The sequence below is a fragment of the Penicillium diatomitis genome, assembly GCF_028827545.1.
Source record: "Penicillium diatomitis strain IBT 30728 chromosome Unknown utg000012l_segment0_segment0, whole genome shotgun sequence".
Taxonomy (NCBI): Eukaryota; Fungi; Ascomycota; class Eurotiomycetes; order Eurotiales; family Aspergillaceae; genus Penicillium; species Penicillium diatomitis.
In genome coordinates, this window is record NW_026623184.1 from 63,697 (window position 1) to 86,303 (window position 22,607).

At 50.6% G+C, this 22,607-nt stretch overlaps 7 protein-coding genes across 7 annotated transcripts; 3 read left to right on the forward strand and 4 right to left on the reverse strand.

Moving 5' to 3' along the window:
* Positions 1-301: 301 nt before the first annotated feature.
* Positions 302-2,447, reverse strand: N7539_008041 (asparagine synthetase B; the record flags this gene model as incomplete). Its single annotated transcript, XM_056937641.1, has 6 exons — positions 302-1,615; positions 1,698-1,846; positions 1,921-1,956; positions 2,142-2,167; positions 2,246-2,296; positions 2,422-2,447. The coding sequence occupies 6 exons, from the start codon at positions 2,445-2,447 to the stop codon at positions 302-304; spliced, it is 1,602 nt and encodes a 533-aa protein (XP_056786733.1).
* An 832-nt stretch (positions 2,448-3,279) lies between these two features.
* On the reverse strand, positions 3,280-4,031 carry N7539_008042 (E2 SUMO-conjugating protein UBC9; the record flags this gene model as incomplete). The annotated part of the gene is made up of 4 exons (XM_056937642.1): positions 3,280-3,533; positions 3,670-3,693; positions 3,771-3,931; positions 3,997-4,031. The coding sequence occupies 4 exons, from the start codon at positions 4,029-4,031 to the stop codon at positions 3,280-3,282; spliced, it is 474 nt and encodes a 157-aa protein (XP_056786734.1).
* A 1,496-nt stretch (positions 4,032-5,527) lies between these two features.
* On the reverse strand, positions 5,528-7,391 carry N7539_008043 (uncharacterized protein; the record flags this gene model as incomplete). The annotated part of the gene is made up of 4 exons (XM_056937643.1): positions 5,528-5,626; positions 5,699-5,791; positions 5,851-7,136; positions 7,211-7,391. Coding segments are annotated over 4 exons (1,659 nt in total), but the record flags the coding sequence as incomplete, so codon positions are not given.
* A 956-nt stretch (positions 7,392-8,347) lies between these two features.
* Positions 8,348-9,878, forward strand: N7539_008044 (sphingolipid delta(4)-desaturase family protein; the record flags this gene model as incomplete). Its single annotated transcript, XM_056937644.1, has 3 exons — positions 8,348-8,545; positions 8,705-8,983; positions 9,069-9,878. The coding sequence occupies 3 exons, from the start codon at positions 8,348-8,350 to the stop codon at positions 9,876-9,878; spliced, it is 1,287 nt and encodes a 428-aa protein (XP_056786736.1).
* A 704-nt stretch (positions 9,879-10,582) lies between these two features.
* Positions 10,583-11,839, reverse strand: N7539_008045 (uncharacterized protein; the record flags this gene model as incomplete). The annotated part of the gene is made up of 7 exons (XM_056937645.1): positions 10,583-11,023; positions 11,096-11,200; positions 11,268-11,386; positions 11,453-11,511; positions 11,573-11,595; positions 11,678-11,748; positions 11,800-11,839. 7 exons carry the CDS (start codon positions 11,837-11,839, stop codon positions 10,583-10,585), a joined length of 858 nt encoding a protein of 285 aa, XP_056786737.1.
* A 1,469-nt stretch (positions 11,840-13,308) lies between these two features.
* Positions 13,309-14,352, forward strand: N7539_008046 (UBA and UBX domain-containing protein; the record flags this gene model as incomplete). Its single annotated transcript, XM_056937646.1, has 3 exons — positions 13,309-13,390; positions 13,444-13,790; positions 13,843-14,352. The coding sequence occupies 3 exons, from the start codon at positions 13,309-13,311 to the stop codon at positions 14,350-14,352; spliced, it is 939 nt and encodes a 312-aa protein (XP_056786738.1).
* A 472-nt stretch (positions 14,353-14,824) lies between these two features.
* On the forward strand, positions 14,825-16,747 carry N7539_008047 (RAD52 DNA repair protein RADC; the record flags this gene model as incomplete). Its single annotated transcript, XM_056937647.1, has 5 exons — positions 14,825-15,085; positions 15,143-15,229; positions 15,294-15,473; positions 15,530-15,707; positions 15,762-16,747. The coding sequence occupies 5 exons, from the start codon at positions 14,825-14,827 to the stop codon at positions 16,745-16,747; spliced, it is 1,692 nt and encodes a 563-aa protein (XP_056786739.1).
* Positions 16,748-22,607: the final 5,860 nt, after the last annotated feature.

Below are 22,607 nucleotides of genomic sequence, written 5' to 3' on the forward strand. Positions count from 1 at the left end.
AGCCAGAAACAATCTAATCTCTGCCACCCTTGAAATATTTTGTGATGTCTCAAGATCGAACTCAAGCGGAATCGTACTTGGCGTTGTGAATGGCAATGGCACTAAAAAAGAAGATCAGCAACGATACGCATGACAAAACAGATAAACAAAGACTCTAGGCGGATCACATACCGGCCACTGGGATCAGACTGCTTGGACCATGTTGGGGTCCAGCGCTCGACGGTGCCGGCGCAAGTGGGAGGGAAGTGCTCATCGAACATGCAGCGGTACCAGTAACTATCAAGAGGGACAAGTGTTAGTTTCATCGGCTTTGCAGGTGGGCATGATCGAGGGCAAGAAGAGAGGGAGTCACGCACGCTTCCTTGGTATCGGGGATATCGCTACCCCATTCGGGCTTGGGGTTCTTCATTTGCTCGTCGGTGATGTGCTTCTCGGCATACTCCTTCAGACCATCAATCCAGCTGTAGCCGACACCATCGCTGAACTGCTCCTTCTGGCGCCACAGAATCTTATCGGGGAGGTAGGGGTTGGTCTCGGGCTCGTCGCTGGTGTCAAAGGCCTTGCGGATAATATATTTCTCAATGCGATCCTTGGTGATCATCTTCTCCTGAGGATCCACAGCCATGGAGACCTCGAGGAACTCCTTGTCCAAGAAGGGAACCCGCGCCTCGAGACCCCAGGCGGAAGTGGACTTGTTGGCACGCAGGCAGTCCGCCAAGTGCAAGTTCTTCACCCGGCGGACAGTCTCGGTGTGGAATTCCTCCTTGTTGGGAGCGGCGTGGAAATAGAGGTAGCCACCGAAGATCTCATCACTTCCTTCACCGCTAAGAACCATCTTGACTCCCATCGCCTTGATCTTGCGAGAGAGAAGGTACATGGGGGTGGAAGCACGAATGGTAGTGACATCATACGTCTCGAGGTGGAAGATAACATCTGACAGGGCGTTGAGACCGTCTTCGACGGTGAAGGTGAAGGCATAGTGCTTGGTGCCGAGGAACTTGGCGACCTCCTTAGCCGCCTCGGTATCGGGGGCACCGGGAAGACCAATGGAGAAGGAGTGAAGCTGCTGGAAAGTGGTCACAGTGGAGAGATCATTCTCCTCGTCGATGCCGACCAACTCGTTACCATCGGCACCGTTCTGAGCCGCAGTGCGGGCAGCTTCCTGCATGCGAAGGGTCTCGCGCTGAGCAATGGAAGCAACCAGACTGGAGTCCAGACCACCGGACAAGAGAACACCGTAGGGGACCTCGGCCATCAGACGCTTGCGCACAGACTTCTCCAGAGAGTGACGGAGCAACTTGTAGTCAACGGGGGTGGTAGGCACCTGCTTGGGGTCCCACCACTTGGGCTCGAAGTAGCGCGTAAGCTTATCAGTCTTGGAGTCGTACACGTGACCGGGAGGGAAGGCGATGATGTCGTCGCAGACCGGGTGCAGCGACTTAAGTTCTGAGGCAAAGTAGACGGCACCGGGAGTCTGAGAGGAGCGGCCAAGGTAGAAGCTAGTGATACCGATGGGGTCGCGAGCAGCAACGACCCGGTCCTGCTTCTTGTCCCAAAGGACCCAGGAGAACATGCCATCGAGGTGCTTGGGGGCGTCGAGGCCGTGCTCCATATACTACACAGCCGCCGGATTCATCAGTAACCAGATACCACCAGGAAGGTTTATTGTTTTTGTTATTTGGGCTATGTCGACCTACCAGAGGAATGATGACCTCACAATCGGAGTGGGTCTTGAAGTTGTAGCTGGTCTTGAGAGCCTTGCGCAGGATACGGTGGTTGTAGATTTCACCGTTGACGGCGAGAGCGAGAGACTCGTCATCGTTGACAAGGGGCTGAGCGCCGGAGTCTTGAAGTGTGTATTAGCATTGGCCGACGGTCTTGAGACCTTGTTCCCAGGTCGAATCAAGAGAGGGTACGTACCGACACCGACGATGCACAGACGCTCGTGCGTCAGGACTATAGTGGGATTGAGGTCAGTTTCAGAGCACACGACCATCGGGTAGGACTGGAATCTACTCACTCGTTGAGCCGCCAATGAAGTTGCCGCCTGCACAAGAGAAAATAAGACGTCGGTTAGCTCAATAGACCTTTGACTGTCGATGGAAAACTGTACGCGATTCCGATCCTGTGGTGTGACTCACTCCAATCGGGACCGCGATGGCGGATGCTAGACGGCAATGTTAGTGACTCGAGCACTCGATTGAAGAGAAGCCATTGCGCTTCCGTAAACAAGTATAAGACTTACGCCTTGGCCATGCGCAAAGCCGTTGGCTTGAACTTTTGCACATCGGGGTGACTATCGCGAAGGGATTCAGGTCAGTATCGAGTCCGTGATCCCTGGGCCGCAAATGGATGTTCCGTGTTGGCGGGAACAGATCTGCATAGCGGGGGTACAAGAGCGAAATAGCAGGTGCTGCATACTGGTGACACGCGAAGATTCCACACATGATGGGCGTGAGTCAATTGAGGAGATGGTCGGAGAGGAGAGACGCAATTGACGACAGTGTAGAAGGGAAAGGTGGTTTCACAGAGGAAGAAGAGTGTGGATGATCGCTGGTTCTGGACAGGAATTCTGGCTTTTTTTGTTGCGGCGGGGCGGGGGGCAATGTCGGGAGTCCGGAGGGTCATTGAGTCACCGATTTTGATAAGAGCGAAATCCACTTGGCCCGGCCTCGGGGCTGCCCCCGCCTTGCTGTAGTCATTCCCATTAGTCTTCTTTGGGTTCATTTTCTTCGGCACTTGGCTGGGCCAATCGAGGTCGGCCCTTGCCCTGGTTGCATGTTTAGCCAAGCAAAAGAGGCATATAACTAGTGCACGGCTACTCGTGAGAAGAGCCTTGTGGGTTTCCTGTACCTTCACGTGGCCTATCGAGGCGGAAATGTCGATTGCCTGAGGCCGGCGCGATCCAGCCGCCGAAAACGATCTCTTGATCTGAGGATGCGACTCGCAAACGGGCACTCGGACCCAAATATGAGGCTACATGACTTTGGTGATACGACCAGCCGCAACGAGACAGTATGGTCTTGACTATATTCCAAAAACGCCTTCCAATTTGAATCAACTAACGCCGCGCTCGTGATCGGTTGCACAGGAAGAAGCGACTGAAGCTCGCTCCGTGCAGAAGAGAGAGGTCATGCAATTATGAAAAAAAAAACAAGAAGAAATGGAAACGGAGGAAGATCACCACCCACGAGAGAAATTTCCATGAGAGAATTCAGGAAACGTGTCGCCGTGTTTCAGTCACGCCGAGCCTCACGGAGAAGTAGCGCACCCCCTCCCTTACATCTTTGGATTCTCCTTGACGACCTGCTTCACTCGTCGTTCGTACGCAGGTCGGTCCTTCTTATAAAGGTTGTATGCCTCGGCTTGGGCTGGCGACTCTGGGTTGGGGTCATTGAGTAGATCCTGGATGCCAAGGAGAATCTGCTTGATGGTGATGGCGGGTCTCCATGCCTCTTCCTCGTTCAGGATAGAAAGACAGACCGTTCCAGAAGGGTAGACATTGGGGTGGAAAAGCGGAGGTGTAAATTTGCCTGTAGAGTTCACGGCAGCGAGTCAGTCTTACGGTCAAAGGATACAACAGAAACACGCGAATTGGGGGCAACGTCTCGTGAGAAGTTGATTCCCGGATCAGATCCATAGGTCTTGCCGCGGTGGTCGTTCACGTACACTTGGGAGGTTTGGTGGGATATTCTAGAAGGCGCAACAACACATCAACCGTCAGTATACCAGCAATCACCTGCGAGAAGTGAGGTATGAAGAAAGCTCACCGTCAGGAAAAATCAACTCCAGCTTGAACAAGCCATCGGCCCAGAGGGTGCCCGTCTTTCCAGGAATGGCGCATTCCCATCGCTTAAGATCCAAGGTGGCCTGCTGTGTACGCATCGGCTTTGCGACGAAGCCGAAGGGGTGGTCACGCCGCCATTGTTTCCTATATATGAAGCTTAGTGCCAATGTACAATATTCTGGAAGCTCAAGACAGCTTTCGCTTCGTACCGTTCCTCCTGAAGCCGATTCAAGCAAAGAGACATCGCGGCGGTTCAACTGCTGCGGAGAGGCTCAATTCGGTTGGTAGATAGCGAAGCTATGATCGAGATAGGGAGACTTTCTTCCGTAGATTGATGGTTCTCTTTTGGTTACCCGGAGAGTCAGAGAGAAGAGTAAAGAGAGGTCACCAGATTGATCACCCTGCGCAATATGTCTAAACAAAGAATAATTCATCTCGCCGTCGCATCGAGCGATTTGAGAGATCCGCTTGGCGGGCCCCGCCAGCTAGCTTAGGTAAGCGTGCTGCGACAGCCCGGGGGTACTTTACTATGGATCCTGGAGGTGCCGGCTGCCTGCAGGCGGTCTGTCTTCTAGATCAAGCCGCTTCATCTTCGACAAAAATATACTCCTTGGGTCCGGTTGAAATATTGGAATTAGAGCGTCAGTCTGGGATCAGGTATCTAGGGAGTTCGTGTCCCGTCACTGAGTGCTGAGATACGAGGAAGTTCAGGACAATCCATCAGTGGAGATTTAGGAGATTTACCAAGGATCCGAGATTGGATTGAACGAACCAGGAGTACTTCAGCTGGCTGAATCTGAAACCAACAAACAGGATCCCTCCATGGCTCTTTCATTTGTTCACACTTCACACAGCCATGGAATGAGAAAAATGGAAGCTTGAGCTCAATCGGATCTCTAATTTTCATTGTGACCTTCGACACAGATCGACATCGTGTAAAATTAGCATCGTCCAGGGTGTGTCTAGTGTCTACATCTTCGAGGAAAATTGCAGTATAAATGAATGCCTCGCATCAGATCAGATCCACTGAATCCAGACCACAGACTCGAACCCCCCTGACAGACACAAATTCCACAATTTGACAATACCACGTTTTACAGAAACGATCTCAGTAACACAAGCGAGCATTGCAAGTCTTGAATCAAGCGATTCAAATAATCATTGGCCGGACACCGCGATGTGCTACCAAGTGACATGGACTTATATACTATGCGGCCACGAGAAACCCTCCAAAGCATCATCCATCCTATGTCCTCGATACTCATTTCAATTCAACGAGTGTGCATACCGGCACGAAAGAATTGTCTTTCCTTTATGTAGAAGGTGTCCAGACTGCAATTGCGAGAATAAGCTGCGGCGGAAGATGGAGAGAGAATCATGTGCCAATAGAATCGATGGGCTAGCAACTCGATCAGATGTGACTTTGGGGCAACGTTCGACGGCGCCTTGAAAGCACTAGGGAAGCACAGCGGCAAGAGGTAGTCGATGGTTAATGGTAGCGCCTCGAGAAAGCCTTGAATGCTTGCAGATTGGGGTCGTGCCGTCGAGTGCGTCCAGTGCAGTAGGCCCATACCTACGACACGCAAGCCGGTACATTGATCTCACTTATTCGCCGGGAGCTTGTTATTGGACCATGCTATCGGAACAAGTGTTCATGGTTTGCTTTCATTCGGAATCTGTGTTGAAGAGGTTGAACTCGGTCTGCCATGGAATATGTAGATATGCAGAGAACTTTGAAGCTCAGTCAACATATTCACCTTGTTCGAATTTCTCGGGGTCGAAAAAGCGAGCAGATATGGTGTTCCCATTGAAAGCACGTCCCTCGAGCGCGTTCACGGCCTGGAAATGCGAGCTGTTAGTCAAAGTTTGCCAGTGGCTAACAGATCCAAAGACGACGTCTTGATTACTTACCCGCAGAGCAGAAAGCTCGTTGGTGAATTTGATAAAAACAGGCATCGGTGGACCAACGTCACGAGCGATGTAGACTCGCTCCACACGGCCATACTAGACATTCCATCAGCAATTTTTTCTCGTGGGTCTTCGCAGCTCTCATGGCGACGTACCTTTTCATTACACTCCTCCCCAATCTCCTGCATCAAACCACCTCCCTCACGGTTCAATTCCTCGTCCAAGTCCATGCCATCTAGCATTCCACGAAGAATGACCACCGGACTCATTGCCCCAAACTTGCCGCCGTCCTCTTGCCCCTTCTTGCCTCCGATTATCTTCCCGCGTCCACCGGGTCCCACAAACCCGCCCCCCTCAGCATCTGGTCGTTTTTTCCTCTTTTCCACTTTCACTTGAAGCGGGTTGACGATGCCAGAACCTGTCGCACCAAGACCAGACCCCTTGGTCCAACCATATTTGGCGAGCTGGCGCTCAGCAAAGCCCTTTTGGCCAGGACGCTTAGATCGAGGCGCTTCCTCGCTGTCTTCGGTTTCGGGCGCTTCCTCGCCCGCAAGCATTTCCTCAAGCTCTGCTTGGGACGCAGGTATGTCTTCAGGTGGGGGTGGAAGGGTGTAGCGGACCGGTGCACGGGAGATGGTTGCGGAACTTGGTTGGAAAGCGTCCAGTGGTCTAGGAAGAGTGGGTGGAGGGACAGTATCGGAAGGCCGTTGGTCGGAAGGTTGCGGCACGGGATGATCAGCACCGGATGATAGATGAAGAGGGTCTTCCGAGGGATGTGATGGGGATGGAGGAGGAGTCCTTCGAGATGGAGCGCTGTTCACAGCTGAGCTCATGCGCGCGCGGCGTGCGAATGCGTCCTCTCCCGTCGGGTCATCGGGGGCATCAGACGGAGGTGGGAAAATAGTGAAATTGAGGTTGGAAGGCGGCGCGAAGCTCATTGGAGGAGCAAATGAACCTGATTTATCACCATTAGCATACTCTGACCACACCTTGTTTGATCTTGAGGCTTGCGTACGGTTCACGGGCCTGTCGTCATCGCTGTCTGAGTCGGGCGTTGGTGAGCGCTTCATACGGTGCGCATACAGGCGATCCTTCCATTCGCGGATTTCTAGAACCTTCTCATCGCTATGTCGATATTCCTCATAGCTGTTGGGTCGTGACGGGTCATAAATGTCGTCCCAGTTCTGCAGCATCATTTGCGGCTCCCGATTCTTCTTGCGCTTCTTCCTCCCACCGCGTTGGCGCTTTTCGCCCATTTGATAATCATAGTAATCATCTTCCTCCGTGGCCGCCCAGTCTTCCAGTTTTGTTTTGACCGGAGCTGCAGCTGGGCCACCCGCTTGGAGTAGATTAGACGGTAGCCCTGTCTTCGGCAATGTCGGTTTCGGTTTGGGTTTCTGGTTCAACTGCGGGCGTTTGGTGGGCTGGAATCGAAGAAAAGCTGTTCAACAGGGAATCACATGAGTCACTATTATGTCATGTCATAGGGAAACGTATAATATGCTAGAAAAGTACCAGGATTGAGCTGCTGCTTTTTCGCAGCGGACTCATCTGTTTCCGCATCCGCCTCGGCGCCATGCTTGAAGACAACGGGAGCGCGGGAGATGGTCCCTGGCGCCGATTCTGCAGAGGGATCAAGCAGGTTCGCATAGAGCGACAGCTTCCCCCCTTGGAAGGCGTAGGCTCCGAAGCCATACTATGGATCCGTTTGGGCTATTTGCTGTGCCAGACAATTTCGATTCGGAAGCTCGAGTGAGAGAAGGTAGATATGGTGATGATGTCCTGGGGTGATAAGATCAGCCTGTTTGATTTGTTTGCACGGCGGATCCACCGCAATCGGGAAAATTATTTATTGTAGATGACTAGATGTGCATTGTCTAGATTCCCGTCTCGGTCACTGTTAAGCTTAGTAGAGTCAGATTGACAATCTAAATGCCTTTATCTGAGTGTAGACTTCAAACTTCTCATCACGCTTTGATTATCCTTGTCTCATAAAAAGGATTGTCTAGAGTGCGGCTGTTTCGTCTGCTCACCTACCGTCGAATGTCAGAGCGCTATTATTGTCAGTCGCCAACACTCGTCCCACAGAATTTATGAGCTATCATAGTAGGTTCGAGGGGAACCTCGAGCCATATATGCAATAGCACATTAGTCGAGCATTCTCTACTGGATAGATATACAAAGTGCATAGAAGACAGGATTTGTGTATCGAGTCTTGAGGCAGATTCCAGGATTACACGATTAGTGCCAACGTTGCGGAGTCAGTTCTCATGCTCATCTCTTAAAGCAATTGTGACACGGTGTGATTAAAGATTTTTGAGCTTTGATGATATTGCTACGAGTCGCTACTAATTGATACCTCAAACTCTCGATTAGTTCATAGTCAATGCTCGTCTTGCCCCTACCAGTACTCTACTACTCACTACTAGTACTCGCAGGTCTTCAACCGTAGAATTAAGCATGCCGATGGGGTCGCCCCCTGGACCGTTCGACCCTCCAATGGTCCTGTCCCGTGTCGCCCCACGTGGAGAATGTCTCCCACCTTGTCCGCACCAGGCACGATTATTATTGTCTCCTTGGAGCTGATTCTTTTCTTCCATCACCACTCTCATTGACACTCATTCGTTTGGGTCGATTCTTTGTTCACAGGCCATGCCTTCGGTTGTTGAAACGCAGGCTCCGCATCTTCGGATGTCAGCCACAAAAGCAGAACCCTCGGCAGCTGCAGAAAAGACGTCGGCGAGAATCACGCCCCCGGAAACCTCCTCGGTCGACGATCACTTCTTCTGGACCTACACGGAAGAGCCTCATCGGTCAAGGCGGCAAGCCATCATCAAGGCACACCCAGAGGTAAGAGAATATCCAAAGCATTACAAGTGCTGTGGCTGCAGTCCAGAGCACAATTGGTGTCTCGTTAAACGACGGCTGCGGAGATAAACACCACGTTTCCTCGGTTCATTGCCATTCTTATCGGACCAACTGCTAACGACTCAACTTCCGGGTTTCCAGGTCACCAAGCTGTGCGGTCCTGAGCCATTGACCAAATGGACTGTTCTTCTTGTCGTCTCTATCCAGTTGACTTGTGCCTATCTTCTACGTAACACCTCGATCCTGGACTGGCGATTCCTCGCCACTGCGTACGTGGTGGGAGCCACGGCGAACCAGAACCTCTTCCTTGCCATCCATGAAATCTCTCACAATTTAGCATTCCGTTCACCAATGGCCAACCGTCTGCTCGCTATCTTTGCCAACCTGCCAATCGGACTACCTTACAGCGCCGCCTTCCGAGTGAGTACCCAGCGAGATCGCTGTCTTCCACGGCGAAGAATTGTAACAATTGAAAGCGATGCTAATACATGGCCCTTGCCTCTAGCCCTACCACCTCACCCACCACAAGTCCCTTGGAGTAAATGGTTTGGACACCGATCTTCCAACCGCCCTAGAGGCTTTCTTGCTCGACTCCGTCCTCGGCAAAACGTTCTTTTGCACGTTCCAGATCCTCTTCTACGCCGTCCGACCCATGTTCATCTACAGCCCTCCCTTCACCTCAATTCATTTGCTCAACCTGGTTGTCCAACTGTCATTCGACTACATCCTCACACAGTACACCAACTCCTTGCAGCCCTTCTACTACTTCATCGCCAGCTCCTTCCTAGCTGGCTCTCTCCACCCCTGCGCAGGCCACTTCATCGCCGAGCACTACTTCTTTTCGAACGTAGCCGCCGGTGGCACCGAATCCCTCGCCCAACTGAAACAAAAGCCCGGCGCAAAGGTGGACGCGTCTCACCCGCTCAGCTCTCTCGCTCCACCCGAGACATACTCCTACTACGGCCCACTGAACATTCTGACATATAACGTGGGCTTGCACAATGAGCACCACGATTTTCCAGCGATCCCCTGGACCAGACTGCACAAGTTGCACTCTATCGCGAAGGAGTTCTATGAGCCGCTGCCCTGCCACAGGAGCTGGGTCTGGGTGATCTGGACGTTTATCCTGGACAAGAATGTGGGACTCTGGTGTCGGGTGAAGCGTGCCGAGGGCGGGCGTGTCGTAGGTGGTGGTAGTGGCTCCTCTGGAAAGAAGACCCCCTGTGGACGCGCGGGTGAAGGTATATCTGCTGAGTCGGCGGGTCCGGCGGGCGAAGAGGGTGATGGATGGAAGGAGAGTGAGATTCAGTTGTAGATTGTGGAGTCTACTTTTTGTTTCGATTACGTTTGTTTTTCACAGCAAATCTTCAAATCCTTAGACTGGAATTGAGCAAATATGTGACCGCTGCCTTTTTGAGGTGCAGGATGCGACGTTTTCTTTTCGAGAGTGCGAGATATTCGAACCGGTCAACGTATTCCAAATTTTGGACACAGCACGTCTTGTGCCTTAACTAAGAGCACATTGCGAGAATAGATATGCCAAACTGACAGGTGATTGCTTTAGCGGTGAGGATGCCTTTTCATGAGGATCGAATGGATAAGATGCTTAGTCCGTTCATCATAACATATAAGTTAACAAATCAGAAAATTGTAGAGACTAGGGAATAAAGTGGGTGGGGGAGAATCGAATGGAACCAAGATGTTTCGAGGATATGGGGGAAAGAACTCAACACAAGGCCAGGTAATGGGAGATATTGGGAGTAAAAAACGGTAGGAGACACCGGAGAACCGGCAAAGCAAATGAGGGCCCGGGGTGGCCCGGTGAGAAGGAATAAATAATCCAACAGCAGGCTGATGCTAGAATCAAAACGACAGGCTCTTTGACAGGCAGGTGGAGGCTAGACATGAGTCGGCAATGGCAAAGCCGGAGATAGAGAAAACGTTGAGATCGTGAAAGGAGTTGACCGAGCCGCCCATCAGATCATTGGGGGGACCATGGTCCAGAGACTCGCAGCAGGTTCAGAAGAAGAAATAGGCAATCAGGAAGCTGAGAAGGCACAAGCCAGCCACCATTTGCACAGAGACTCCGGACTCGGCGCTGCCATGAGTCTGCTGCATTGTCGCAGGTGCAGCTGGAGCTTCGCCGCCGGTCTTGCGCTGTCGCAGTCCCTGGTCGGCAAGTCGGTCCTTGAGTCGCTGAATCTGTGCATTTGCATCGGCCAGCTGAGACTTCAGATCTTCGCCAGAGGGCAGCGCACTGGCAACGGCTTCCCGGGTGTTGGAAAAGGCAGTGTTGAATTCAGCAGGAGGCGAAGGTTCGTTCTTGATGGCCTTCTCAGAGAAGTCGGGGGCGGGAATGGGCGAGGACTGTTCGACGTGGCTTTTCTTCGCAAGACCAACTGCGGGGGTCTCGTAGTTGTTGACACCAGGAGAGTTGTAAGCGGGAGGCTCGTCGTCAAGCTGCTCGATTACATATGGTTAGCGAATGTGCCAAGCACAATCAAATGCGACTCCCTTCTGTGGGTGACTTACAGATTGGGGAGCCGCAGGCTGGGGGGAGGTCTGGCCCGCATCAGCTTGCAGCCAGTTCACTCGAATCTTGCGCTCGTTGATCGCGGACTTGGAAACCTTCTCGAACTGTGATTCCGCACATGATTAGTTGACGGCCCAAGTTGCGAGTCTTGATCTGAGAAGAATCACATACAACGGCAGTCACATTTGACTGATCAATGTCATCCCCGGGGACCGCAACAGATTGCACGAGGAACTTGTCCTTACACTTTTGCTCAAGTGGAGGCTCATCCTTCATAGCCTGCAGAAGAACTGTTTAACCCAGACAAGTCAGCTGGACATGGTCTATGCGCTTTGTATCGGGGATGAGATCCGAACCCTGAACATCAACTTGCTTGCCGGGTTCAATCCGGCCGGAGTTAGGGCGGACACAATAGCTAGCGCAAGTTAGACACGGGTTTCGTCAAGAGTAGTAATAGCGGCCTGGGTGATACGTACTGCTTCGGAGCAGTTGTTTTGACCTGGTGTAAAGAAACCGAGGTCCGTGTCAGCTGCATATCCCACATCTCTAGTAGATACGTAGCGTGGATAGTGAAAACGCACCTTGAATACCACCGGGACTGGGGTGGGATTTTGCAAATGAAGCACTTCGCATACTTCTTGAGTGAAAGGTCCTAGATTTCTGTCAGCGTCATGCGCGAACCCAGCTATTATATGGCACTCACGCTTGAAGCCGAGCTCCGGGGGATCCAGCTCCAGGGACATTCTGGCGATAGAGTATGCAAGTGATCCGGATGCAAGGTGATGGCTGAGAACGAAGCGCACTGCGAGGGTGCGGGGAAAAGCTGTCGATTTCGCTTAATCGAATTAAGTGCAGGAGTTGATTTGTGTTAGAAGGGAGCCTGTGCTTCAGGAGTTGATGATGATCCAATTCCCGCCCCGGCGCCTGCCCAGGGCGGGACCTTGATGAGTAAGCGGTCAGGTGATGTCATTGTACGCCTCTTTCGCAGTCCGACACGTGAAGCGAGGTACATGCGAGTAGTGTTGTGGAATACTTCATCCGACCTTGCGACGAGCAAGGTTTCGTCCACCTTGAGGCCCAGGCTTTGGTGACGCTACTTTGACAAATAATTGTCAAGTGTTTTATCATGGATGTCCATGCTGGAGATCCACGAGCCCCAAGAAATCAATGTGTGGAGTAAGAAACTGTGGGTCAACGATTCCTATTTCCATATCCAGCATCTTGTCGCATCGCGAGATAGGTACTGCAATTGAAGACAGCTTCGGCATTCATTACAGACTACACTGAGGTCCGTACCTGCTCCTGAGGATGGAAGTTAGGTGCCTCCTAGTATGTACCTGTCAATAGCTCCCTTCAGCTGTTCACGGTTGGCTTGTTCCTTGCTCCCTGATCGACAGTCGCTCCATGAGACAAGTTTGGCAGACATGGTAGGTATTCAATGCTAATATTACTCCGTTGTGTCTCTTGGTCAAATCCAAGGTCCAATCTCGTAGTTTGTCATGTATAACAATTATATTGGTGAGTAGTAACTTACAATGTAGGCTTTGAAGGCCAAGTCAGTAATGTCAATCAAAAACTGAGTCTCTCCTCTGAAGCGCTACGAGACGAGACAAATTGAAATCCCGAGTGAAACAGCTCAAGTCAGACAGCACGCGCTGTCTCGATTCCCATGTTTTAAGTTCATTTCAGCACAGTAGCTCGAGCACATGTGGACCACTGGACACTGGACAGACCCTCAGTGAGTACTGACAGAGTTGCATCCTCCGAAACAGTTGAGTGAAAAAGACACGTTGAATTCTCCGACAGGACCCGAAACAAATCGTTGAGAGCAGATCATCGTGAGCTATTTCTTGCCTGTCTTCAATTCTCCGACTCTCGCTCCCTCTCCCTCTATCTCGACGAACGAACAGCAAGGCTTGGTAACTTCAATTGAGGTGTCGATCAGGTGCTTTGTATACGAGTGGAGCTCCCCGCTGAAGAACAGATCGCGCTTATCGCTCGCCGCCTTTACGATACGTCACTTGCGAAGACCCCCGCCAGTTCTGATTACACTTTCAGTTCATACTCCAAACGTTGATCATCTTGCTTCCCCTCACACTTGCAGACTTGAATCTTACATCCAGTCTCAATCACTCCCCATCGACGGACACGTCACTTTCTAGCCTTTGATCTTCCTTCACTTGGTCTGAGTGTTTCACTGAAAGTCAGGAACATGGCCTCTGATCTGGAGCAGCTCATCGAAATGGGCTTTGAGAAGGAGAGGGCGGAATTGGCTGTCAAGAAGACAGGAAACTGTGTGTGCTCAAGATCTATACATGCGATATTTCCTTGCTGACGAATTGGACAGTGCAGGGGGCGCTTGAATGGCTCGAGGTCAACCAGGACAAAAGTCTAGAAGAAATTAAAGCGTCACAGGCCGAAGAAGCCGACAACGAGGAGGGGCCCGCACTTCAACCTGGCGAAGAAGCACGCAGTCTTGTCTGCAACGAATGTGGCAAGAAGTTCCGAAGCCAGGCACAGGCCGAGTTCCACGCCTCTAAGACTGAACACACCGATTTTTCGGAATCTACGGAGGAGCTCGCCCCTTTGACCGAGGAGCAAAAGAAAGAACGTCTTCAAGAGTTGAGGGAAAAGCTGGCTGCCAAGCGGGCTGCGCAGGCAGAGCAGGATAAGATTGAACAGAGGAAGAATGAGGTAGGTACGGTCGGGGTTCTGGTATTGAAATAGTCCTGACGAGCGACTGTAGGAAATCCGCCGGAAAAACACGCAGGAGAATCAGGACGCAAAGGAGGCTTTGGAGAGGAAGCAGAGACAGAAGGAAGAGGCAAAGAAGCGACAAGAAAAGATGGACGATAAAGCTCATCTTGCACGCGTCAAAGCACAAATCCAGGCTGATAAAGAGGAACGCCGTCGGAAGGCCGAGCGCGAGCGCGCCGAGCGTGCTGGAACAGCAATTCCCCAAGCTGCCGCCGAACCCGTTCCTGCGCCGACTACAACTGGCCCTGTCGTATCCAAACCTGCCTCGGCGTACACCGAGACCCGTCTGCGCTTTCAAACGTCTCAAGGCAACATCATGAAGACCTTGCCAGTCACACTTACCCTGTTCGAGGTCGCCGAGGCCCTTCGGCAAGAGGACGGTGTAAATGTTCAAAGCTTCACTCAAACTTTCCCCAAGAAGATCTTTGATAAAGAATTATTCGGAGAGTCACTGAAGGACCTTGGCCTTGTCCCCAGCGCCAGCCTTATCGCTCAATAATCAGGCTGCCTCCGCCGATTGGCTATCTGCCCGGAATGATTTGGATTATTAAGCTTATGCACACCAAATAATGACCAAGTCTAGCAATCTCATCATGGGCTTTTATGAGAAGGAACGTATTTCCTGTACAATATCTCCTTCTGGTACATGAAGGCTGCAGAACACGACAAATAAATCGCTTCTAGTTACATACTCGCACCTGTGTTCCTGTTTCAGAGGCTGGGCCGGGCGGCTGCGGAAAGACAGCTTATCTTGCTTTATCAGCACGTGACTTCGTGATGTGTCGCGTCGAAAGTTAGACGCGCCCGACCAGTTGATACAATCAAACTAAGTGCATCGGATCAGCCGCACATTATGCCAGCGTAAGGACGTGTCTTTTGACTTGGTGCCCACCCGAAATTACCATAAATCTCATCTAATCCTCTCTGCTAGTGTCGGTGATCAACATCGCGGCGGACCAGCAGCTATCAGAATGCCGAACGGACCAGGTCCAGTCAACACGAATCCTTTTGAGGAACCGGAACGTCGAATGAGCGAGTACACCGCGATGCAGATAGCGACTTTGCAGGCTCGCCTGGACCGGAAGCTAGGCCCCGAATACATTTCATCGCGACCCGGTGCTGCGGGGCAAAAGGTGCACTACCTCTCGGCAGACAAATGTATCAATCTCGCGAATGAAGTGTTCGGGTTCAATGGCTGGTCCAGCTCGATTCAGAGAGTGGATATTGATTATGTGAGTATGGATTTCAAGGCTTCAGATGGCGAATTCTGACAGGATTGTTTTGATTAGGTTGACGAGAATGAGAATACGGGCAAGGTCAGCCTTGGATTATCAGTAATTGTGCGGGTCACCTTGAAGGATGGGTCATTTCACGAGGTAAGGCAAAGCTTCACACTATAGCTTCAAGCTTGTGTGCAATGCAAACTCACATATTTTATAGGATATTGGTTACGGACACATCGAGAACTGCAAAGGCAAGGCGGCTGCCTTCGAAAAATCAAAGAAGGAGGGAACCACAGATGCTTTGAAACGTGCGCTGCGAAACTTCGGAAATGTACTGGGCAACTGTGTCTATGACAAGGACTACCTGTCGAAAGTGACGAAGATCAAGACCGCTCCTGTGAGTGTTCATCTCGGTCTCTAGGCCCATAATACCCTTGCTTACTTTTGTTATAGGCTCGATGGGACGTCAACGAGCTTCATCGTCATCCAGACTTTGCGCCTTTAAAGAAAGAAATCGTGCCAAAGAGCAGGCTATCAGAAGATGATGATTTACCTTTGCCACGTCCGAGCGAACCAGCACGAAGTGCCATTCCAAGTCATACTGCTTTTGATGGCGACGGCGAGTTTGGCAGTGAGCTCCAACCATCTCTCCGTTCATTGCAATTCCGAGCTAACATCCAAGCAGGCGATGTTTTTGATGAAGCCGATTTCGTTGTGACTCACACTGGGAATCCCGATGAAATTGTGATCGAGCCAGAACAACCGCAACAACCCCCCACGCCTTTAAATCGTTCATACCCTCAGGCCGTGCCCGCGCGAGGCCGATTCGATTTGAATGCCGTGACTCCGTCTAAGCCCGAGAGATGGAGCGGGGCGAACAATTCTGGTACAAGACAGATTTTACCTCCTCATCCACGACAGCAACCACACCCGCCTCCAGATCAGCAACGTGGGGTCCAAGCACAAGGTGCCCCTCGCATTGCTGCAAACGCCAACCCCAACGCCATTCCGCCGTCGATCAACAATCCAAATCCACCCCCTCCGATCAAACGAGAACCCATGTCTATACCAAACCAGGACTCTTCGAATCAACCACCACCAACAGTTGGGTTCTTCTCAGCAAGGGCTGCGGACCAGCTGCGGGACAATCCCAATGCTGCCGCCATACCCGGATCTCAATTTGACCCGCATGCTGAAAGCCCATCAATTCGAAAGACCGCTGGAATAGACCATACCAAGACTGTGGCGCTAGTGAGAAGTGGGAATGGTGTCTCTCCGGCGCCTGATAAGGGACGTTCTCGCGACGCCATCAATCCGGTAATCAATCTCAAATCCCGTGTCGACGGGGCCGCTGTGGCTCCTGCGGGAGGCTTCGGCAGTCCATTATCAAGAGGGCAATCAGTTTCGTCCTTTCGACCATTGACTCGTCCAAATATTGATTCTCGGAACGCGGCAAGTACAGCGCACGGCAATCGCGCGGGGAGCGTTCCTCCGCAAAATGTGAACGGAAAACGACCCCCGTTGAGCGACGTGACCAATGCCGATAGTGCCACGGGTCCAGGTTTCAACAATGCGCAACCTCTTCCTAGCTCGAACGAGACTAAACGGCCCCGAATGGCCGATGGTGTGCCTGATCAGCCACAGCAGAGAGCTCCTCACGCTCCAGAGTAATGATTGTCCATCCTCGATGTCGTGTTAGAATTTTATCGTGTTAGCTCTAGCCTCGTACATTTAGCGGGTGTTCTGACATATTTCGAACAATTCTGGGCATTGCCGTGCCTCTTGTTCTCACTGCGACCGTGCCCCCGGTCCTGTTATCTTTTCCTTAAATAGATATTTTGTCATTTGAAGAATGAAGACCCTCCAGCTGGCGAATTTGGCAATGATGGAAATTCTGATAATTTTTCAAGTTCATCACGATCACAAATTTTTCTCCTGAACAGGTCAGTCGAACTTTGCTTTGGTTCAGGATAGGAATACAGACAGACTTGTATCTGATGACTTGATCGAGTCAGTACTTCAAGACGGTTCGGTTGAGTCCAGCTGGAGGTAGAGATCAGATACTATCATTTTACTTTATTTTCCAACACTCCTTCTCTGCCTACGCCTTGGAATCTACTCTAGACGGCCTTTCTTCCATGGACACCTGGCGAATGATAGACACTGCATGAGTTGCATGTTAGAAGGACGGTATGACTGATACATCTCGCTCATCGGAAGTAGAGTTGTAGTGCAGCAGTCGAACATATCATGTGGGCAACGAGCATCAAAAGACATGTCGGATCGTAGCTCGTGTACCAGGAAACGGTGTCATGCCCGGAGGATTAGGCCAACTGCGTAGATACCTAGGTTCGCATAAGGACGGGGTGGCACCAAAGTGATAGACATTCCATCCTGCCCGCAAGCATTTGATGAATGCGATGGCAATATATCCGTTGGGCACTCTTGACTCGCTGCTAGGTGCTGGGTGGCGTTAGTCCATGACGACCTCAGCCGGCCGAAAGAGGGAAATATTGCACACTGTCCAAGTACCCTTAAACTGCAAGAGTACCCCGTAATGTGATATTCCAAGATTTGTATAAGAGTACTCCGCGACTTCTCCGGGATATGTCGGCGGAATTTTCATCTTCAAGTATCCTCCGCAAGCCGCTGTTCGACATCAACGGGATGTTGATAATGAAGCTGGATTGTAATTCGCAAAAACGCTTCCATTGCATAAATGCACCAAGTGGTCGAGCAGTAACTCGATCAACTCATCTTCCTTGGTCTAGTGGTCATGATTTCCGCTTGTCACTAAAACTGATAAGCGCGGGAGACCGGGGTTCGATTCCCCGAGGGAGAGTTTTTTTTTGCGTTTCTTTTCTGCTTCGGTCTATCTTATCACTGGACTTGGTTCCCTTCAATGTCCTGTTCGAAGAAGGTCAATCGTGACGCGATTTCTCAACATCTGATGTTCATCTGTAATGCCTTTCAAGGGTGTGATCGATCCAAGCCAAAGGTTCAAGCTAAATGACGATAACCAAGCACAGCGGCAGTTTGTGGGTATTGCTCTCCACATATCCACTTGCAACGCAACTTAAATTAAGAAGTTAAACCAGATTAAAAGTAACAGTTTGTGGAGCCTGGACGTTACGCCATTCAAGCGCGAGCTACATGACGGAGAAGCCGACTCGTGTTCCTCCTAGCAGAAAATGCTCGAGTCACTCGACAGAGTCGACACACACTGCAAGACAAGATCCTCGTTAAACTCCCTCATTCAAGGCTCCAACCTGAGTCGTCCGACGTCTTGCCGATAAAGACTGCCTTTACTTCTTTTCTATGTCCTTTCCCCTCGTGTCCCCTCAACACGGTCGGGTTCTCTTGCCTCTCTCCCGAGCTGCCTCGCCTGACGCCCCAAGATCCTCCTAATAAGATATATGGCTTTCTAGGAACTATATTACCATCTGATTCTCGATAGCGATGCTCATTTATTTCTTAGTCCTCTACCGGGGCGAGATAGCAGAGAGGCACCACATATCAATGAGACGGAGACACCGTCCCTTCGAATTCCAATTCCCCGAGACAAAAAGAATTGTCACATCATCATGCGCTGGAGGCCCGTGGCACCAAAGGCCAAGCCCGAGCCATCTTTCTGCAGGAAACCCAGTTTGCGTAGCGCGAAGGCTTCTCCCCGTAAGGGCACAAGTCAAATGTCAGCAATTGTCTATATTCAGTACGTCAACGGTGTTGGAAGAGCGGAAAGGAGACATCGCAAGTATTAGCTCTCCACACACAAAAAATTACTGCAAGAGTCTACGAAACGCTTGATACCACCCTGCTCGCCCACGCGCTTGAGGTAAATATACCAACCTTCTCATGTCAAGTAAATAGGCCCGGCAATGATAGTAGTATTGTAGATTATGCGACAAGATGTTGTAGTTAGAAGACAGTGATTCACCTAGTACATAAATCCCAACAGCCGGGACGCTACAAAGCCACATATTATAGAGGGGAATGCTCAAGGCAGTCTGATCTCACCAAGTAGGTCGAGTCATAGAGGAAACAAACCACAACCACCAGCACGCACGTCCAGAGATCTCCCAGCCCGACCGTACAATACCTATCCGTAGGATGTCAAGAGGCACAAGTGAAGATCAAAAGAAGTGTGTCATTGCAATGCAAAAGAACCCGACTGTAAAGACTGTACTGAACTGAACTCTCAATTCCCTTCTCCGATGGGTCTCCCGGATCCCATGAAGTCGTTCAATCTCTTCGTTCCTTGATTCCTTGGTTGTCAAGTTGATTGACCCCCTCTCGTCATGTCCAAATAGCCTCTCCCGACTGTAAGGCCACCATCAGGCAGACTATCTGTTCTACGTACATGCAATCGGATTCCCTACTACAATATGTATGTGGGACTGGGCAGTGGTGATCAACGTGCACGAGAAAGGACGAGATTTATCTATTCCTGATTTTTCCGTTTCTTGATTTATGTTTCAGGGCAACTTGATCCAGCACCGTAAGTCTCTGAATCTGCATGGTACTTCTTTTCCATGCGGTGCCAACCGTTGCCAATCCGGGAATTGTAGAGAGGAAGTCGGGCCAGGTACGACTCGAATCGGACATTTTCTGGTCTGACACCCGCAGTCATTGCAACGAGCATCAAGTATCTTAGACATGGGAGGCCTGCCAGTGCAATTTTTGACTTTTTTTTTTTTTTTTCGTATTTGTTTCTTTCCTCTTTAAGCGCCTGCAGTGAGAGTGAGTTTGTCCCCTGGCAATCTTGATTAATCAAACTCTTCACCCAGAAAACCCCGAGGAGGGCGGACAGCCTCAAGGTGGGGGACCTTGAATCATCCAGTCAAGTGAGAAGAGGTCCTCGAGTCATGTACACAGCGACTAGTACCCCGGACCGCAATGATGAGACGATGGCCTTAGGAACCTTAAGAGAAAGAACTTTCTTCACTCATACCCGACCCCCCCGAGTCCGAGATCGTCTGACTTCAACCATGGGCCTTGTCACCGTACTTTGTGGCCACCCTAAGCTCCTTTTGCCTGCTCCTGGTTCCAGTCGAGATTGCTGTCCATGTATACCCCGGCAGTGTGGGCTAGCAGCGACCACTAATCTCCAGGAAAGCGAGGATCAGTGTTCTGAAGCGTGCAGCTGCTCACGGCGCTTGGACCTCGCCAAGTCGTGGAAGCTTGGAGTCCCCTTTCGAGTATGGTCCTGGCAAGAGAGAGCGATTCATACATTAATGCAAAATACTGATGGACTATGGCGAACCTGCCACCAATAAAACAGTACGAATCCAGTGTGTATCCAGTACGAATCCAGTGTGTATCCAGTACGAATCCAGTGTGTATCCAGTACGCATCCAGTGACACTTGTCGATACTTCAGACAAGGCACGCGTTCATGACCGCCTAAGTGTCTATCCACGACTGAAGACTCATTTCGACCTGGACGCAAAAAAAAAAAAAAAAAAAAAAAAAAGAAACAGTCCTGAAGGCGTTTGATAGCGAAGTGTCAGATAAGACCTGATTTAAAGGCCCCGTCGCTCCCAGAAATAGATTTTCCAATATCAAGTCTGTCTCTCATGACAACCTGTGTTTCTGAAACCAACAGAGGTGAACGCGATTACAATCTTGTATCAATGGACGGACTGATCAAAACCGTCCGTGACGTGTGCTCGAAGTTATTTCCATCGGGCACGGCGCGCAGTAACCATACCGTGAATATAATGGCCGAATCGGAGGTCGATACGCAGCCTCGGCCAGCAGGTGAATGCTACCTTACATACGCCTGATCACGAATCGTGGACCGGATGCTAAAATCTAAAAATTTCACAGGTTACGAGGCAGCTCGAAGCCCCCGCGATATTACTCCCCTAGGATGTGAACAGGGTCACCTTCGAAAGAGGAAACCTTATAGTCAAGAAAGTCAGATAACCTTATCACCTGGTGCTAATCCTGCCTCCACCCTATGCTGGTGTCGCTGTTTTCTTGGGGAGAAAAGCTCGCTAACGAATATCCTATATACTGCTAGGCGACTAAGTGGACGATGCGGATCGAACCTGCAGGCTATTGGACTGCTCAAGTCCATTGATCGTGAATGATGCAACCGGGGCAGGAATCCACACGAAAAAAATATATACATCGTGGGGCGATGAGAAAGGTCCTTCGAGGCTGAGTTCTTGGGGGGATGATTAGGATCACCCAGGTTTCAATTGACGGCTACGCTCGCTACGTCCAGGAAGAGATGCCTGCTTGAGCTTTGTAGGTCAACACGCAGTCAGGAACAGACCTGTTCAAACTCCAGCACTCCAGCTAGTTACCGGTTGATCTGACATGTGGGGCCGTTGATGGGTTAGTGCCGTGTGGAGAACTACATCGAGTGTTTGTACATTGTACAATGTATAATGCATTATACAATATGTATATTAGGGTTCGTACTTTTTCATTCAAGGAATTTGGAATTCTTTTCTAAATTGAATTGTGAATACCCCTGTGTTTCGACCGTAAGGTATAGTATTGCATAGACTTAAATACAAGTTGGCCAGCTCCAGTAATGCTCATGATGTTTGGACGATTCTGCCGACTCACCACCGAGGGACCCCCAAATCCACAACATTACTATTAGATTGATAGCCTCTCTTCCTTCCCTTTCCTTTCTACCAATCAAGTTGTGTTTCACCTTCCTCTTTTCCCTTCCGTAGATGGGTATCTACGAATACATAATGCTCATTTGAATATGGAATCAACCCTTAATGATTGAGTATCTAGAAGCCAGAAATCAGGCCCTCAAACGCACTTATACGATCAAGACCGTACATGCCATGATGCCACCAACATTGAGAGTAGCCGTGTGAGAAATCAAATGGTCGGTCAAAGCAGGAGGCTGCCACACCGCAAATAAACTAAGCGCCAAAATAGGCGGAGTCCGGCACGAAGCCCTAAAGAACTCAACCTCATCCATTCTAGGCTAGCCATCCTAGGACCAAAGGAGGTCCCGGGACTGAAAATGTGCCTCGTCAGAGGCCACAACAACATTCTGAATCCTATACACGGTGAATACCAAGCCAGATTTACACCAGCATTGTAGCCAGCATTGTAGCCAGATTCGCAGTCAGATTCGCAGCCAGCTCCGTCGCGCCTAGTCAGTCACAGGCTAGCATGGATGCCATAAAGCCAAGGCTACCTAGGATCCATAAGTCATATGATTTGTACTTTGCAGACCGCTATGGCAGAGCGCCTCTCCCCCTAGGGGAAAACAAGACAACTATTATACGGCCCACCCCCCTAAGCGTATATCCTATGTCCCAAACAAGTTAGTCTAAACTATTGTTGTTGCGTCCCTGACGAGACACAATTAGATGATCTCCGGCCTAGACGGACGCTCACCGTTAACGAGCAAGCATTTATTGAAGAGCTCAAAACATGACTAAGTTGAACCCAATGTCAGCGGAGACTCGAGAGGAGGGCCTTATCCGAAGTGCGAAATTATGAAAAGAGGCGGAAATTACTTATCTGCAGGGCTGTCGATCTCGGCTTGA